Source organism: Artibeus jamaicensis, unplaced genomic scaffold (genome assembly GCF_021234435.1).
Source record: "Artibeus jamaicensis isolate MK-2021 breed Jamaican fruit bat unplaced genomic scaffold, CSHL_Jam_final scaffold_916, whole genome shotgun sequence".
Lineage (NCBI taxonomy): Eukaryota > Metazoa > Chordata > Mammalia > Chiroptera > Phyllostomidae > Artibeus > Artibeus jamaicensis.
In genome coordinates, this window is record NW_026522059.1 from 63,123,787 (window position 1) to 63,140,676 (window position 16,890).

Below are 16,890 nucleotides of genomic sequence, written 5' to 3' on the forward strand. Positions count from 1 at the left end.
TTACATTTTGTACGTAGTTGAGCCCTGTAGGGAAGAACCAGCAGGGACAAGTGATGTGGGAATGAATGTCATTGCTCATACCTGGCAGGTGTGTGACCACCACCAAGGCTGTCACTTGAGCCGTGTGTTCACGATCTCATCTGACAGCACTAGTTTCTTTCCCTGTGGGGGTTCAGTTCTGGTCCCAACCCCATACTCAGTCCTGTACATTACCCTTCAATTTCATCCTTACCACCATGACTCCCCTCCAAGTTTGCCTGGGAGGGTTCCAGCCTATGCCTTTCCTCCAGGTGTAATCACTGATAGTGACCCTCTCCAGTTTTACTTTCTACCAGTATACATGACAAATGACATGGATATTCTATTTTAGCACCCATTAAACACAACTCCAGACTTATTTTTAACCAACTATTATTTATTTTTTTAATTTAAGATGCAACACTATACTTACCTATTTTTTCTCCTTTTTCTTTTCCCACTGCTACAAACATTCTCAGTTTTTTAGGATTTACCTTTTAATTTTACCCGTATTACTAGGTTTTGCTCTCAGCCCTGAAAGTACTTCCTGGCAACAGTACTTAGTTAAATTATTAAGGGACTTTGTGTAGCTTCAATAATTATATTATATTATATTATATTATATTATATTATATTATATTATATTATTACTGGGCATTTAGAAATTCAGGGATGGCATTTAATGAAATATTGTTCTGCAAAGACTACATTGTAAAAGTGGTGGTAGATGCAGTAGCCTGGTTATTTTAAGTGGGTTTATGAGTAAGGAAGACAATAATTGTTTTTAAGTGTTCTTCTGTAATAATTCAACCATAGTGTATGACGTCCAGGCTCTATTTTGTTTTCTACCTATTTATCTATCCATGTATACATCTATCTATACATCTATCCATCCATCCATCCATGCATCTATCCGTTCATCTACCCATCCATCCATCCTAACTACTTTAAGCAGAGCCAGCTTTCTGCAAAAATAAAAATCCAGCAATGTTCATTTTTACCACCTGTGTTGCCCAAAGCAGCTTCCAAGGATCATAGTGTTTTCCCCTTTGAGTTCACATGAATTTCCACAGAGCATCATTTGACAAATGCCCTAATCCAAATGGAACTGTTCCCCTGAAGAGAACTCCAGACCATAGAAGTCAGGTGGGTAGAAGACAAGGAGAATATTAGTGCACTTACAATCACACCACAGGCAAGTAGCTTCTTGCCCCACCAATTCATCAGATTGCTCCTAACTCTCAATATCACACAGTTCCAAAACTACACTGAATTTGATGCTTTTATTGAGCAAATTTTTATGAAGGAATTTTAAAAATTATTGGCCCTGAGGCATATCTTCATCAAGCCCACATTTTCTGCTAGTGAGCAAGTTTTCTCTGATGTTGGCACTTTCCTCATACTTTTTTGTAGACTCGTGTGCTGACAACATTATTCATGGTATGTTTCTAAAAGCAAAGAGGCATTTGTTAGAGCTGGTGGCTGACAGGTTAAACTTTCTGTGCCCCTCTTCCCCAGACCCTCGAATCAGGATGCAGACAGAGCAACTGAGCAACTTGAGAGGCTTACTTCAAATAGGAGCATCTAAAAAGTTCCATTTAGAGGAAACTCACCGCTACCATTTTTCCATCTATAATTTGTCTTTTGATTGTTGTCTCTTTGCCAAGCCACTTTTGGACATGGACCAGTGAGTCACCGTCTAGGGTTATGATGCTCTATAAATGTGTAAAGGAATCAGTTAGAAATAGCAGCTCACTACATTCTAACCTCCATAAGACTACTTTTTAATCTCTATTTTTTAATTTTTTCCTCCAAAATCCTCACTTCAGTTCTTGTTATAATTTAATGCCAGAAAACTAGAAAAGTCTCAAGAGATTGTTCAATTAATGCCCTCCTCCACCAAATGATGCACAAACTATTTGTGGATAATTGTTTTCCTTTATATGCTTTTTTATGCGATGGCAAAGAGATATCTGAAAAAAAGTGGAAAACATGTTCATTTTTTTGCTCTGTTAAACATCAGAATGATTTACAAAAATACTGGCTTTGAAGATGTACAACATTAGTGAATAAAACAAGCCCTGACTGACTTTGTAATTAATCAAATTAGATATGAATAAAACTTTCCCAACCACCTTCTTGGTTTTTCCTGATTGGGAAACATCAGGATGATTTGTTACTTGCCTTCACTTTCCGGTTATCTGCTGTGGTTTCATCAAACTCTTCCCCTAGCTTGAAGGAGATCTCGACGTTCTTGAAAGAGCTCTCTGTTTTGATGCTCACCTTATCCCCATTGGTGCTAATACTGATTTTTGGCTTCTCTAATGCAGCTAGGTGCCGGATTGTAACAGGCACTCCTGTAACACAAAGAAAGCAGCAGCCCTTCTTAAGATATTTAGGAAGAAGTGCTAATAATTATTTTGGAAGCAATTTAAAAAGAATGCATGCTTTCGCCATTGATGTTTTGAATAATGTGAGGTAATTTCTTCAATGTTCTCTGTCATGAGTGAATCAAGTCAGACTCTCCCAATCAGAGTGTATATCTGGTAATTATGCTTGCTATTTTGCAAAGCTAACTTCACTTTTTTTGAGACTATGCTTCATCTAAAGTGAGTATTTGTATAATGCCTTCCAGATAATCAGATGCTAGTATAAAGGATGTCATTATCCTCATTTTGGAGATGAGGACACAGGATCCCAGAGAGTTTGGGAGGCTCACTCTAGGTGATATGTCTGGTGAGTAGCAGAGCTGAGACTTAAACACAAAATTTCTAATTTTTAAAGTATTTTAGCATTTTTTCTTAAAAAATCAAGAAGTACAATCTTCAAGATACCTAAACTTCTTTAAAAGAACATGACTTAAAAAGTTCAAGCACCTGTCTCATTTGCAGGTTCAATCCCGTCTTGCTGAGGAGGTGGGAAATAATGATTTGGCTAAGAACCTGGCCCTGATGTTCATGTTGGGACAGTCCATTGTCCAACTTGATCTCTATAGGAGGTCCAGAAGAGCTGACTCAAATCAGCATCAAAATCAGACTTATTTCACGTTCAGATTATGGAATGACAGGACCATCTGACTTCAGAGAAGCAGTGTTAGACATGTGTCCTAGAAGAGGCAAGGGTGATGTGGTTAAAGCCCAAGCTCCAACTTTGCCAGCTTTGGCACATTATCTCAATAGTCAAATGTGCACAGCTATAGGACTTACCTCACAGGTGTGTGTGTGGCAGATGAAGTAGAAAGGTTTACATGGTAAGTGGCACATAGTAGGTTCTCAGTTGTTAGGCCCTCTTGCCTCTGCCTAAGCCCAACTCCAAACCAACACAAACGCTTTTGCCAGAGGTCCCAAGATTCTTAGATACCCCCAAATTTAAGCTCAAAACAGGTGAGTTTATGAATCCATGAAGAGATAGAAAAATATTTTTCTAATTAGTCCCTGAGAAGTTAATACAGATTATGAAAAAATACAAATATTGTATTATGAGCACATTGACTTCTTACGTTGCACTGCAGACTAGTGCAGCCACTGTGGAAAACAGTATGGAATTTCCCCAGAAAACTAAAAATGGAACTGCTTTTTGACCCAGCAATTTCACTGCTGGGAATATACCCTAAGAATCCTGAAACACCAATTCAAAAGAACCTATGCACCCCAATGTTCATAGCAGTACAATTTACAATAGCCAAATGCTGGATGCAACCTAAATGTCCATCAGTAAATGAGTGGATAAAAAAACTATGGTACATTTACACAATGGAATACTACCAACCAGAAAGAAAGAAGGAGGTCCTATCCTTTGCAAAGGCTTGAATGGAACTGGAGAGCATTATGCTAAGTAAAATAAGCCAGGTGGTAAAAGATAAACACCATATAATCTCACCTATAGGTGGAACCTAATCAACAAATCAAACAAGCAAGCAAAATAAAACCACAGGCACTGAAATTAAGAACAAACTGACAGTAACCAGAGAGGAGGTGGGAGGGGATGGGGGGGAAATGGGGAAAGGGTTTTCAGGAACAACTGTAAAGGACACAAGGACAAAGTCAAACTGGGGTAGGATCAAGGGTGGGAGGTGGGGGGGGATTGTGGGAGGGAAATGGAAACACCTGTACTTGAACAATAAAAAAATTTTTTTAAAGAAAGGAGTTGAATGAAGTCTAACTTAAAATTAAACAATAAAACAAAATATAATAAAAAAGCAAGCTAAAAATTCTTCACTTTATATAAGATTTATTATAGCAAGGGAAGTTTTTCTTAATTAAGCATTAAAATTTTCTTAATTAGGAATTCTTCTAGTGTTATTAAAGAATACTTTAGTTGCTATAAACCCAAGCCACTGTAACAGATGTTTACACAACTTGGGTAAGAGCTCAAGGGTGGGTAGGGTTCATATGTCTGAGAAATAGCCAGTGGTGAGATATTTAATGAGGAAAAGTGTTTCATTTTTCCAATGAAAGATTTGAAATTCTTGAAAACAATGTTTTAAAAATATCTTAAAACAGTTATCATGCTCTAAAAATTAACCAACTAAACTGTTTGTTGTTATTTCTCTTTTGAAGTTACAACTTAAAGCAGACGTTGAAACAGTTGATAAATTTAATTATAAATAGTTATTAGTATCTATACATTTGAAGCTTGAAAAAGCTATTTGATGAAATAATCAAGCTAAAGAGAAACTTTATGAAGGGGTTATTTTCAAAATATTTTTCAAATATTTTTATTAAGGATAAAGGGACTTAAATATATGAATGATGACTAGAAAGAAGTATATGTGAACATAGTATTCCCAGAAGAGAGAACTGTTACTAGTAATATAAAAAAGTAAAATTAGCTACATAAACTTTATTAATCTCATGTGAATGTACCCTAGGATCACAAAAGAGAGAACTGTAGGGTCACTTACGGTAAAGTGCAAACCCAGCCCCATCACAAAATATGTGGCCAGTTTCCAAATCTTGCAATGATATTTCTCACCTAGTTGTCCCAAGTATTCCTCAAAGTTTTCACTGGATTCCAGTTTCCAAGTTCCCAAGAAGGGCTCAATCATGATGGAAAGCTTGCAGAGAAGAGGCGCTCACAACCAGAAGCCAAAGAACCATAGGCAACCCAGTGCTACAGCATCTTCATTTAAAACACATCTTCATCACATGACTCTTTCGAAATGGCCAGTGGGCAGCGGCAAGACCAAAGAGTCCAGGCATCAGCATTGACTCATTTTGTCTACCTCCAAATTAAGGAGCAGAAAATTAACATGGGAAGTTGAATTTAGGTCAATGATTATAGCTTCTGGCAAGCAGAGTTATATCCCAGGTCTACCTTCTAAATCTAACTTGTGGAATGGAAACAATTTTCCATATATATCAGCCTTTTGAATTAATGTCTAGACAACTCTGAAGGAATCTCCTGAGAGATGTCTAACAAACCCCTGACTGAGGTGTTGTCCCTCCTGATATAAGGACATCCTTACTTGGCCACACCTCAGCTGGTTTTTTGTTTGCACAAATCACATTACCAGAGAACTCTCTTCATTAAAATAATATCTTCCCCTCCCTTCCCTGAAGGGTTGATGAACTGATTATCAGTTAATGTAACCAGAATATCTATAATTGCTTGGAATGAGGTGTGGGCTATCATTAATTTTATCATTGTTCTTCATCAAGGGTGATTGTGAACTGGGAAGAAAAGTAACAACTATCATTGATTAGTGTTCTGTAATTAAAGCTCAAATTTGGTGGTAGAGCTAATGCTTGTAAAATTCATCTTTTAAACTTACAAAGTAAGCTCAATTTTAAAAAATACCACTTAAAATTGTGAAGGAAAGTTTTCAGAGGAGATACAGTATTTTGATATGTGCATTCTAAAGACAAATAAGCAGATAATTTAAAATCTTTGTGCAATTATGTTTGAAATCATCTTCTGCAACCAAAATAATGGAAGTGAATTTTGCAGGTACTGTGTTTGCTAACAAGGAGTTGAGTCAGAGGTTGCAGATTTACGGCCCAGCCCTGAGCTCCAGTTGTTCTGAAGAAGGCTGGAAAATCAGAAGAAAAATATTCATACTATTGTCTGCCTGTGTCGAATATTCCTTCAATTTAGAGAAATATTTATTCAAACAATCTCTTTGTTAAAAAAACAAAACTTTTTAAAAGGTTGTTGATGTTTTGGCACCACAAGGTTATAAATTAAGTAGGCTAAAGAGCTACTTATAATGAAAACATATAAAAAGGAAATTTATAATGCAGTATCTTCATAGGCAGAATAGTTATTAAAATATCAGGAGTGCAAAACAGGAAGCAAACTCCTTAGAGTCAGTTTCAGGAAACTGAGACCTGGGCTCAAGATAAGTGCCTTCACAGTTGAAATGTCTTCAGAGGTGAGGATCTAATGAAGAGCACTTGACTAGATCTTGCCTAACTGGTAATAGGTGTGTGTGCACTCTCTTCTGGAAGACAGCAAACATACCTGGTTGCGTGTGTTTGCACGAGAGGCTAGTGGGACAAAGGTCTTCCATTGGTGTAACCATCTTTTCTTTAATTCTCCTGCCAGAAATCAATCCTGTGTCCAATTTTAGCACTCAGAAGGCTCATGAGACAAGTGGGAAAGTCAAATTTCGGCTTCTATTGAATGTCCTTACCCCTTGGAGAGCCAGAGGGGTGGTCTCTCTTTGCCTCTACACAGTTTGCTTTCTTGTGTTACCAACTCAAAGATAAAGCCAAAACCGAGAATGGCAGGATCCAAAGCAGGAAGGAACTGAGGCTACTTCATTTCTGAAATTCTTATTATATGAATTAATAAATTCCATTATTATTTAAACAATTTTGTGTCTGAGTTTTTGTCTTGCACCTTAAGCCTAATAGTCAGTGTATCTTTGCAAATAGCTTTCACACAAACGATGAATTTGAATTCTCACAACCAATTACATACAACATAGGATATTAGCCCTCTGTGCACAGCCTCACTGCATCACCTGTCTTTCCAGATCCATTGCCAAAATCTCTGTGACACTGGCTCAGAGCTAGTTGATTGCTATCATGTGATACAACCATATTTTAACAGAAGTTTCTTAGAGAACTTTTCTTATAGTATTTCCAGGAGTTAACCTCCCACTGTCCCCTAAACTACTTTGTGAATTTATCAAGCAAAGAAAATATTTTTTAGTCACCTCTGTATCCCTAAGACATTGCCTGGTATATTGCAGGTGCTCAATAAATGTTTGATGAATAAATGACAAAAGAAATAAACAGTATTCTCTTCTTTATAACTGACAGTTGCCCTCCTTACTGATCCTTGTCTCTCTAACAGTGACTAGAGATAAGATTTGAATACTTTATTCTCACCTGCCCTGCTTGTATGAAGGGCCTTCAGGGATTCTCAGCCTCCCTTGCATTAGCTCAGTGTCTCATTACAACTATGTAAGTCTCCATCTTCGACCAAGGAAGTTCCCTGCTGGTGATACTGCTGCCACTGCCAGCCTTTGGCACCTTTGTTTGAGCATAAAAAACAAACAAACAAACAAACCCCAAAACATTTCCTCAAGTATTAATGTTTCAAGTTAGAATGTTCTTAATTGTTAATCCTAATAAAAGAACTAGAATACAGTAAGTTGTTATAGAAGTTACATGTTTTATTCTCATAATGATTTCAATGCTTATTTCTTCATTATCTCATTTTATATGCTTCTACAATATCTCATTGTCTACATAAACTCTCTTTCCTGTGACACCCTGGATATTAATTATTTTTAATAAATTTTAATTTTAATATACTACATTCTCCATTGGTGAGGCACACTGATAAAGTTACCACCAGAAGCTATAAGTTTTCAGAAGTATGTTTATAATTTATTGCTACATGTATAATATTTTACCTGGACCACACTGGATTTTTTCCTAATTTTTCATTGTGGTAAAATACAACATAAAATTAAGTATCTTAACTAATACAGTTCAGTGGTAAATGCATTTATATTGTTGTGCAACCATCCCACCATCCATCTGCAGAACACTTTTCATCTTGCAAAAGTGAAACTCTGTTCCCATTGAAAAATAGCTCCCTTTTCTTCTTTTCCCCCAGCCCCTGATAACCACCATTCTATACCCTGTCTCTTTGATTTTTATAACTCTAAATACATAAGTGGAATCATGCAGTATTTGGTGGGGGGTTTTGTTTGTGTGACTGTTTTATTTCACTCAGCAAGTCCTCAAGCTTAATCCATGTTGTAGTATATCTCAGAATTTCCTTTAACACTTAATATTCCACTGTATAAATAGACCATATTATGCTATCAATTCAGCTGTTGAGGGACACTTGAATTGCTTCTATATTTTAGCTAAATTCTTATGATCAGTAAATTATCTTTTGGCCTATTGACATGTTGTATTATACATAGGATAGGTGTTCAGAAAATAATGGATGTATTTTTAAAAGAAGTATCACAAACACAATTTTATCAACAAATGTGTGATTGAGCATACATTTTAACAAATGTTAGCTTACTGTAAAATGTAAGTATGTAGTTTAAACATTTCATTCTATGTACACGGAACTCCAATGATCTGGAGAGGTGCCTCAAAGCTTCTACAAGGCAGAAGAAATAACTAACATGCACACATGCACACACACCTACCTGAAAAGTCTCCTTATTATTTTTGTTTGCATTATATATTGGAATTCCATAGGTTTTTTATTTGAATAAAAAATTCCACTGGTGAGAAAAACTTGGAAACCACTTTGAGGACATTGACATCACTACTGATTACAAGGCTGTCACATCATTTCTGGAATAAATATTTTGGAATTATTTGTACTCAATTCTTGAGACTCCAGAGATAACTTGGTTTACCAATAATTTTTCAGATTAAAAACTGCAGCCTAGAAATCTTTTTCTATGACGTGCATTGTTACTTGTCTCTCATTGTTACAGGACTGGTAGGTGTGAATAACAGCACCTGGGCCAGCTGTATTTGTTTTGTTGCACTTCACAGATATTGCGTATATTTTACAAACTGAAGGTTTCTGGCAACCTTTTGTTGGGCAAGTCTGTAGGCACCATTTTACCAATAACATCTGCTCACATAGTGTCTCTGGGTCACACTTCAGCAGTTGCCACAATATTTCAAACTTTTTCATTATTATTATTCTATTTGTTATGGTGACCTTTGGTTAGTCATCTCTCTTGCTACTAGGGCAATACTCTGCCCCAACAATAAGATTACAACTGATGGCCCAGATGATGGTTAGCATTCTTTAGCAATAAAGAATATTTAAATTAAGTTATATACATCTTTTTAGACATAATGTCATTGCACTTTAATAGTATAAACATAACTTTTATATGCACTGGAAATCAAAAATTCATATGACTTGCTTTATTGCTGTCCTTGCTTTATTGAGGTGCTCTGGAACTGAACCCACCAAATCTCCTAAGGCTGTCACGCCCCCTTAACCACAGTTTCACTTTGCACAGTTTTGGGTATCCAAGGACAACTGCAGTAGGAGAATATTAAATGGAAAATTCCAGAAATAAGCAGTTCATCTATTATAAACTGCATGCTATTCTGAGGAGCTTGATGACATCTCACAATGTTCTACTCTATTCCACCTGGGATATGAATCGTCCCTTTGTCTCCCCACCCATTAGCAACTCAGTAGCCATCTTGGATGTCAGATCAAATATGACAGTATCATGGTGTTTGTGTTCAAGTAAGCCTTATTTTACTTAATGATGTCAAATTCACAAAACTTCTATTACAGTACATTGTTATAACTATTTTATTATCAGCTTCTGTTCATCTCTACTGTGCCTAATATATAAATTAAACTTTATCATAATTATGGATGTATAGGAAAAACATAGCATGTATTGAATTCAATACTCTCCATGGTTTCAGGTATCTACTGGGAGGTCTTGGAATGTATCCCTCATGGATAAGGAGAAATTACTGTACTTTAAAAACTATGTCTTAAGTCTCTGCAAGAGTTACTTGACTGAAGATACACTGAAGAACTTCATATTCCATAATAGCATGTTTATCAATTTCCACTAAGACAATGGAAAATTCATGGATATTAATTTTTACCTTGGTTTATTTATGAAAAATCACATCACTTAAACCAGAAGCCAAGCAAGAACATGATTTTCTATTTCTCTCAGTTGTAAGCAAGAAATCCTCTGGCCCAGTGAATAAATCATTACATCACCTTCCAACTCTAAAACCTTTTATTTAACCAATGAAATGCAATCACATAGAATAAAATCAGATTGGCAAAAAATTAGTTGCTTGCTAATTAGTGGGAAGTAGCAATGTATGTTTGGACAACATATCCAACAGAATGGCATACAGTTCGACGTAAATTTCCATCCAGTTCAGTGTCCCTTGGTTTAGGCTCTTTCATAAACTCGGGTAGAAGTGACACCTTTCATGACACATTCCTAGACACAAAAAAAGTTTTGGTCAGTCACAGGTTTGTTTATTGTCTCCTTCAGTGTTGGGAAGGAAACAATACCCATTTGAAAGATATATGTTTGGGCTGTTTTGTATACCTGATGTTGTGATAAATTAGGGAGATATAAAGACCAAAAAGATACAAGTCTTTCCCTTAAGTAACTTTACAATCAGAATGGGAAGTAAGAAATAAAAGGAAATGCATAATACCACATGGTGCATGCTTTGAGGGGTCAGGGAATGCTTCCTGGTGGACAGCATGCCCAGGTTGACCTGTAAGCATGAAGACCAACTATGAAACCATGAACCCAAGAGAATCACTTTTTGTTCTACATATGCAAGATCAAATATCTGTTTGTTTAGGTCAAGTGATAATTATAAGATGGCCTAGCCCTGGCTGGTGTGGTTCAGTGGATAAAGTGCTGGCCTATGAACCAAAGCATTGCCAGTTTAACTCCCAGTCAGGGCACATGACTGGTTTGCAAGCCAGGTCCCCAGTAGGAGGCATGTGAGAGGCAACCACATATTTTGATGTTTCTCTCCTGCTCTTTCTCCCCCGCTTCCCCTATCTCTAAAAATAAATAAATAATAATAAAAAAGATGGGCTAGAAGCAGAAGCTAGCAGCTAGAACATACTCACCACCACAAGTTTATCATCCACTCTCTTTCTCTTTATGGTTGTTGACTTTCCATCCCATTTCTGCACCTGTATAAGGGCACCTCCATCTAAGGTTATGATGCTCTGCAGGTGCAATAAACAATGGTTACACTTTTTACATGGTAGAGGGAAATAAAAAAATGCATCACCTTTGTTTGAAGGAATCTTTTGAGGTCATTAGAAATTATAAATTTAAAAATATATTGCAACAAGAAAATAAATGAATGTCAAAATGTCAAAAACAAAAGCACACAAAATTATATATACATTATGATCAAAATATTATACAAACACATTTGAAAAATACTGTGAAAAATATAGGTAATAAATTTATGTTTAGGTGGTAGTATTATAAGTGATTTAAATATTTTCTCACTCTATAAATTTCTCTAACATTATGTTACTTTAATCCACTTAAATATTGTATATATGGATCTTGGCTCATGTGGCTCAGTGGATTGATCACCAGCCTGAGAACTGAAAAGTTGCTGGTTTGATTCACAGTCAGGGCACATGCCTGGGTTGCAGGCCAGGTCCCAGCTTGGTGGCATATGAGAGGCAACCAATCAATGTATCTCTCACACATTGATGTTTCTCTTTTTCTCATTCTTCCTCATTTCCTCCTCTCTAAAAGTAAATAAATAAAATCTTTAACAAATATATATGGAATGACAAATAAGTTGTTTCTTAAAGTAATAATGACAACTTTATAAAAAGGTATAAAATTCACAGACTAAATATCAGAGGCAACACGGTTTAGATGTAGATCAGGGATCCTCAGCCTGTGGTAGGTGGTTTTTCCTCCTTACAGAATGGCTTCTTGGAGGCAGCGGTTGGTCATTAAGCAACCAGGCTTTTCCTCTGCTCCAATCCCTCTTCCTCACCTTGACTTTTCTGTCATCTGCTGTGACTTCATCAAATTCCTGGCCCAGTCTGAAGGAAATCTCTGTATTCTTAAAGGTACTTTCTGATTTAATGGTGATCACATCCCCATTGACACTGATGATCATGTTGGGTTTGGCCATACCAGCCACTTTCCTGGTGGCAAAGCCTACTCCTGTGGGTGGGAAGAAAAGAAACATCAGGTTTACAATTTTCTCTCACATCTTTAAGAAACAGCTGTAGTATGTCTATATGTGTGCATGTGTGTGTGAGGGTTAGAGCATGTGCATAAAAGGGAAAACTGGTGAGTTTCTTAATTGCCTCTTTTAAACAGCTCCTAAAGACAAGTACAGAGGCTAATATTTAAAGAAACACATGTTCACGCCTGTTAATTCTGTGTTTCTTTAAATATTAGCCTCTGTACACTTGTCTTTAGGAGCTATTTAAAAGAGGCAATTAAGAAACTCACCAGTTTTCCCTTTTATGCAATGGCTCAAGAAGATCTCAAAGCCCCAGAGACCATAAATCTAAACAATGAAGAAATAGCAAAACTTTCAGATGCATAGTTCAAAACACTGGTGTTCAGGAAGCTCACAGAACTGGTTGATTTTAGTCACAAATTAGAGGAACATATGAAGGCTAAACTAATTGAAATGAAGGGAATTGCACAGGAAACCAATAGTAATGGAAAGGAAACTGGGACTCAAATCAAGGGAGTGGACCAGAAGGAAGAAAATAATGGCCAAACAGGAAATTATGAAGAAGCAAGAATTCAAAAAATGAGTAGAGACTTAGGAACCTCCAGGACATCTTTAAATGCTCCAATATCCGAATTATAGGGGTACCAGCAGGGGAAGAGGAAGAGCGACAACGGGAAAACTTATTTGAACAAATAATAAAGGAGAACTTCCCCGTTCTGGAAAAGGAAATAGACTTCCAGGGAATCCAGGAAGCTCAGAGAGTCCCAAAGAAGGTGGACCCAAGAAGGAACACACCAAGGCACATCATCATTATATTAGCCAAGATTAAAATGAAGGAGAGAATCCTACAAGCAGCAAGAGATAAGGGGACAGTCACCTACAAAGGAGTTCCCATCAGACTGTCAGCAGATTTCTCAAAAGAGACCTTACAAGCAAGAAGGGGCTGGAAAGAGGTATTCCAAGTCATGAAATCCAAAGAACCACAACCAAGATTGCTCTATCCAGCAAAGCTTTCATTTAGAATGGAAGGACAGATAAAGTCCTTCTCAGATAAGACCAAATTCAAGGAGTTCATCATCACCAAGCCCTTATTATATGAAATGTTAAAGGGACTTATCTAAGAAAAAGAAGATAAAAAAGATGAACAGTGAAAGGACAGCAAACTCACAGTTATTAACAACCACATCTAAAACAAAAGCAAACTAAAAGGACAGCTAGATCAGGAGTGAAAACATAGAAATGAAGATCTCATGGAGGGTTAGCAACAGGGGAATGGGAGGAGGAGAAGGGGGAAGAAGGTACAGAAAATAAGTAGCATAGACGGTAGGTAGAAAATAGATAGAGGGGCAAGAATGGTAGGGGAAATATAGAATCTAAAGAACGTGAGACACATGGTCATAAACTAAAGAGGGGAAATGGTAGGGGCAGGGGTGCAGGGTGGAGGTGAATGAAGGGGAGAATAGAACAACTGTAATGGCATAATCACTAAAATATATTTTTTTAAATTTTATTTAGTTATTTTTCAAGTACAATTTTTTGTCTATTTTTCACATCCCACCCTCCCCCGCCCCTTGCTCCCCACCTCCCTCCCATTTCCACCCCCCTTAGTTCTCATCCCTGTGTCCTTCCTATTTGTTCCTCCAAATCCCTACCCCCTTTTCCCCCTTAACTTCCCTTCCTTCTCCCCTCTGGTCACTGTCCCCTTGTTTTCTATTTCAGTGTCTTTGTTTTTTTTTTTTTTGTTTCCGCTTGCTTGTTTGTTTTGTTGTTTAGCTTCCTGTTAAAGGTGAGATCATATGGTATTTGTCTTTCAGCACCTGGCCTATTTCACTCAGCATAATGCTTTCCAGTTCCATCCATGTTGTTGCAAAAGGTAGTAGCTCCTTCTTTTTCTCTGCAGCATAGAATTCCATTGTGTATATGTACCATAATTTAAAATTAAAAAAAAATAAATAAATAAAAAATGATGAAAAAAAATAAAATAAAGAAACACATGATGTGCAATTAGCTAGAGATTTGTTCTTTAAATTTTCCCTTTGCAGTTCAGATGCAGCTCCTCAGGAGACCCACTGTTAATTTCAACAAGAATATGTACAAAGATGAAGTCTTCTAAAATGTATGTATTTTTAAAAAGCCACTGTATTCTCATATTAAGTGTCCATCACAGCCATTAAGGCATTACCTGTCATTTTGTTCAATTCATGAAACACTTGGGAGCACTGTGACCTTTTTTTCTTAGATAAAAGTGATCTAATCACAATCAAAGATGGAATTCTCAATAGGATATTGGGGTCCATATAGAGTTACTCAGAAATCACCTCTTTGTGTGTCCAAAACTTACATTTGCATTTCATGGCACTTGCTGCCCTCCTAGTTTGTTAACTTTTTCATATTACTCTATCACAGAATGAAGATTTTGATGAATTTCTCCACAGGCAAAATGTTTTCTACATTTATACCATTTTAGAATGGTGACATGGCTCCCAAAAATTATAAGAAAGGCTAAAGAGGATCTAGGTATAAATTGTAAAAACCTCAAAATATAACAAATCGCTATTTTATAAGTTTAGTAATCAATACTTTGATTCCCAGTCACCTAAGTTACAAATTCTCTTTTAAAAAAAAGAGCAATCTACTCTTCTTGTGGAGGGTATGGGATAAACAATTTACCACCCAACAGACACAGCAGTAACTTGAACTGACTGCATGTGTGATACAGAATTTACTATGGTCAATGGATGTATTGGATGTTTTTAACACCTGTATATAAATCTAAGCTAGTTCTTTGACCAAAGGTTGCTTATAGATACTAAAGGTTAGAAATGGGGGATCATGGAGAGAAATACTGAAGAAAACAGGTGGTGCTGAGGCTCTGATTTAGCTCCCTGGTGAAGAAGAGAATATGTTGCTTCATCAAGTCCTGACTCTGTTATCAAATTCAGGGAGTGAGCCAGCACAGTGACTGGATGTAACACCGAGTGTGATTCCAGAGTGGCCACCCATGGGCAAAATCATACTCTCCACTTGCCAGAATCTGTCCTTATTTGGTTGATGAAGGTGATACCTGCTTACCCATTATCAATTAAAGTAGCTAATTTCAGGAGTTAGCTTATTGTCCTATCATCATACTTTCTAATTTTAAAACACATTAGAAGAAGAACTTAAATATAAATATTAAAATGTAAAATATTTTTAAAATTTCATAGGTAAATAGCCTCAAGTCTTGGCATTTCTATATCAACACACATTAGTTTATTGAATCAAAGTTAATTGATATTCTAGGAAATTAGGTCTCACTCATGCTGAAGTTTCTGATTTCTCTCTTTCTCCATAAACAAGGAAAACAGTACTTATAGACAAGCAAAAATATTCTATATAACTTGGGGGAAGGTTAAATATTAAAACTTATGGAGTAAATCATAACCCCTAATAAAGATATTGAGTGGAATTTCTTCCCAATTTGCCCCCTGGATATGACTTGATCATGCACAGGGCAGGGGGGACTTTCAAGGTGAACAAGCCTAAAGGTGGGAATCTGCCTCCTTACAATCTTGCTTTTCCTCTTTAATTACTTGAGGAATCTTCTCATAGCACACTGGCAATATTAGCAGTATCTAAAAACCCAGAAGCCTCCGCTATCAAAGAGGAGGCATGTTATATATGTAACATTCTCCTTTTAAATTACTCAGTAATTCTATGCATCCATGGATTTTCCAGTCAAAGAACTATTTAAGCTCTCTAGGGAACTTGGTCTCTAAAATTAAGATTTTTGTTCCCATAAAACCACCGCATATTTTAATGTATTAACATTAAGACAGTAAAGTAATTGGTCAACATAGGTTTACTTTAAAAATCATATGAAGATGAGAAATACAGTGCTTTCAGTGTCAAAGGACATTATTGCATGCTAGGAAATAAATACAGTTTTATGTCCAAGTTATTGCTTCTTTTTATGCAAGAAAAGCAGGGAAAGAGCCAAGTAAACCAAAGATACCCAAGTTTAGCAATCAAATAAAATCTTTTCATTTCTATAGACTATAAAAATTCCATTTAGACCCTTTTTCATATTGATTAGTTCACCTGATATTGTGACTTTGGTCTACAATGTTTCTACAAACAAATGATTCTCAGGTGCTATTTTTATAGTCTTGATATGGAAAGCAGCATTTCATATCTGGACAATGCTTCCAGAGTGGAAAACAGCCATCAGTCCCTTTTCCCCAAATAAAAAAGTATAAATACAGTCCTCCCACCACTCATTTACTTACCCACTTCTTTCATGTAATCATCAAAGTTTTCACTGGAGACAAGTCTCCAGGTACCTACAAATGCATCACACATTTTGCAAGCTGTCTAGGATTATTCTGCAGGGTGGGAAGAAGCTGCAGCCTTCAGGAAGGTGCTGTGCTTGGCTGAGTCCAATTAAGGTCCTTTTAAAGATGCCCAGAACATGTGACCTGATGAAAGACCAATTAGGAATGATATCAGAGCATTTCCTTCATTACCAGACTCTGCATTTTTCCCTTCTGAATCATGTTTTAATAGAAATTTCTCAACTTTGTTTCTCCCTGGCAAATGGTCATTGGACCGAGAGTGCAAATTATTTTTAACCACTTACAGAATGTTTTAACATGCCTGTTTTGATGGTTTTAATACTCAGTGTACTATATTTCCCCCTATTATTTTC

At 36.5% G+C, this 16,890-nt stretch overlaps 2 protein-coding genes across 3 annotated transcripts; both read right to left on the reverse strand.

Annotated features, from left to right (window-relative positions):
* Window positions 1-1,287: 1,287 nt before the first annotated feature.
* On the reverse strand, window positions 1,288-10,130 carry LOC119054477 (fatty acid-binding protein 9-like). Of its 2 annotated transcripts, none has more exons than XM_053661147.1 (6): window positions 8,645-10,130; window positions 7,356-7,499; window positions 4,993-5,238; window positions 2,203-2,375; window positions 1,632-1,733; window positions 1,288-1,466 (listed from the first exon to the last, which is right to left on the reverse strand). In XM_053661147.1, exons 3-6 carry the CDS (start codon window positions 5,063-5,065, stop codon window positions 1,416-1,418), a joined length of 399 nt encoding a protein of 132 aa, XP_053517122.1. In that variant the 5' UTR covers window positions 5,066-5,238; window positions 7,356-7,499; window positions 8,645-10,130; the 3' UTR covers window positions 1,288-1,415. The 2 variants fall into 2 exon arrangements, with proteins under 2 accessions (XP_053517122.1, XP_053517123.1); XM_053661148.1 differs by having other exon boundaries at window positions 1,445-1,466; window positions 1,588-1,733.
* Window positions 10,131-10,219: 89 nt separating this feature from the next.
* LOC119054476 (fatty acid-binding protein, adipocyte) lies at window positions 10,220-16,621 on the reverse strand. Its single transcript, XM_037152364.2, has 4 exons — window positions 16,472-16,621; window positions 12,006-12,178; window positions 11,104-11,205; window positions 10,220-10,450 (listed from the first exon to the last, which is right to left on the reverse strand). Exons 1-4 carry the CDS (start codon window positions 16,542-16,544, stop codon window positions 10,400-10,402), a joined length of 399 nt encoding a protein of 132 aa, XP_037008259.2. The 5' UTR covers window positions 16,545-16,621; the 3' UTR covers window positions 10,220-10,399.
* Window positions 16,622-16,890: the final 269 nt, after the last annotated feature.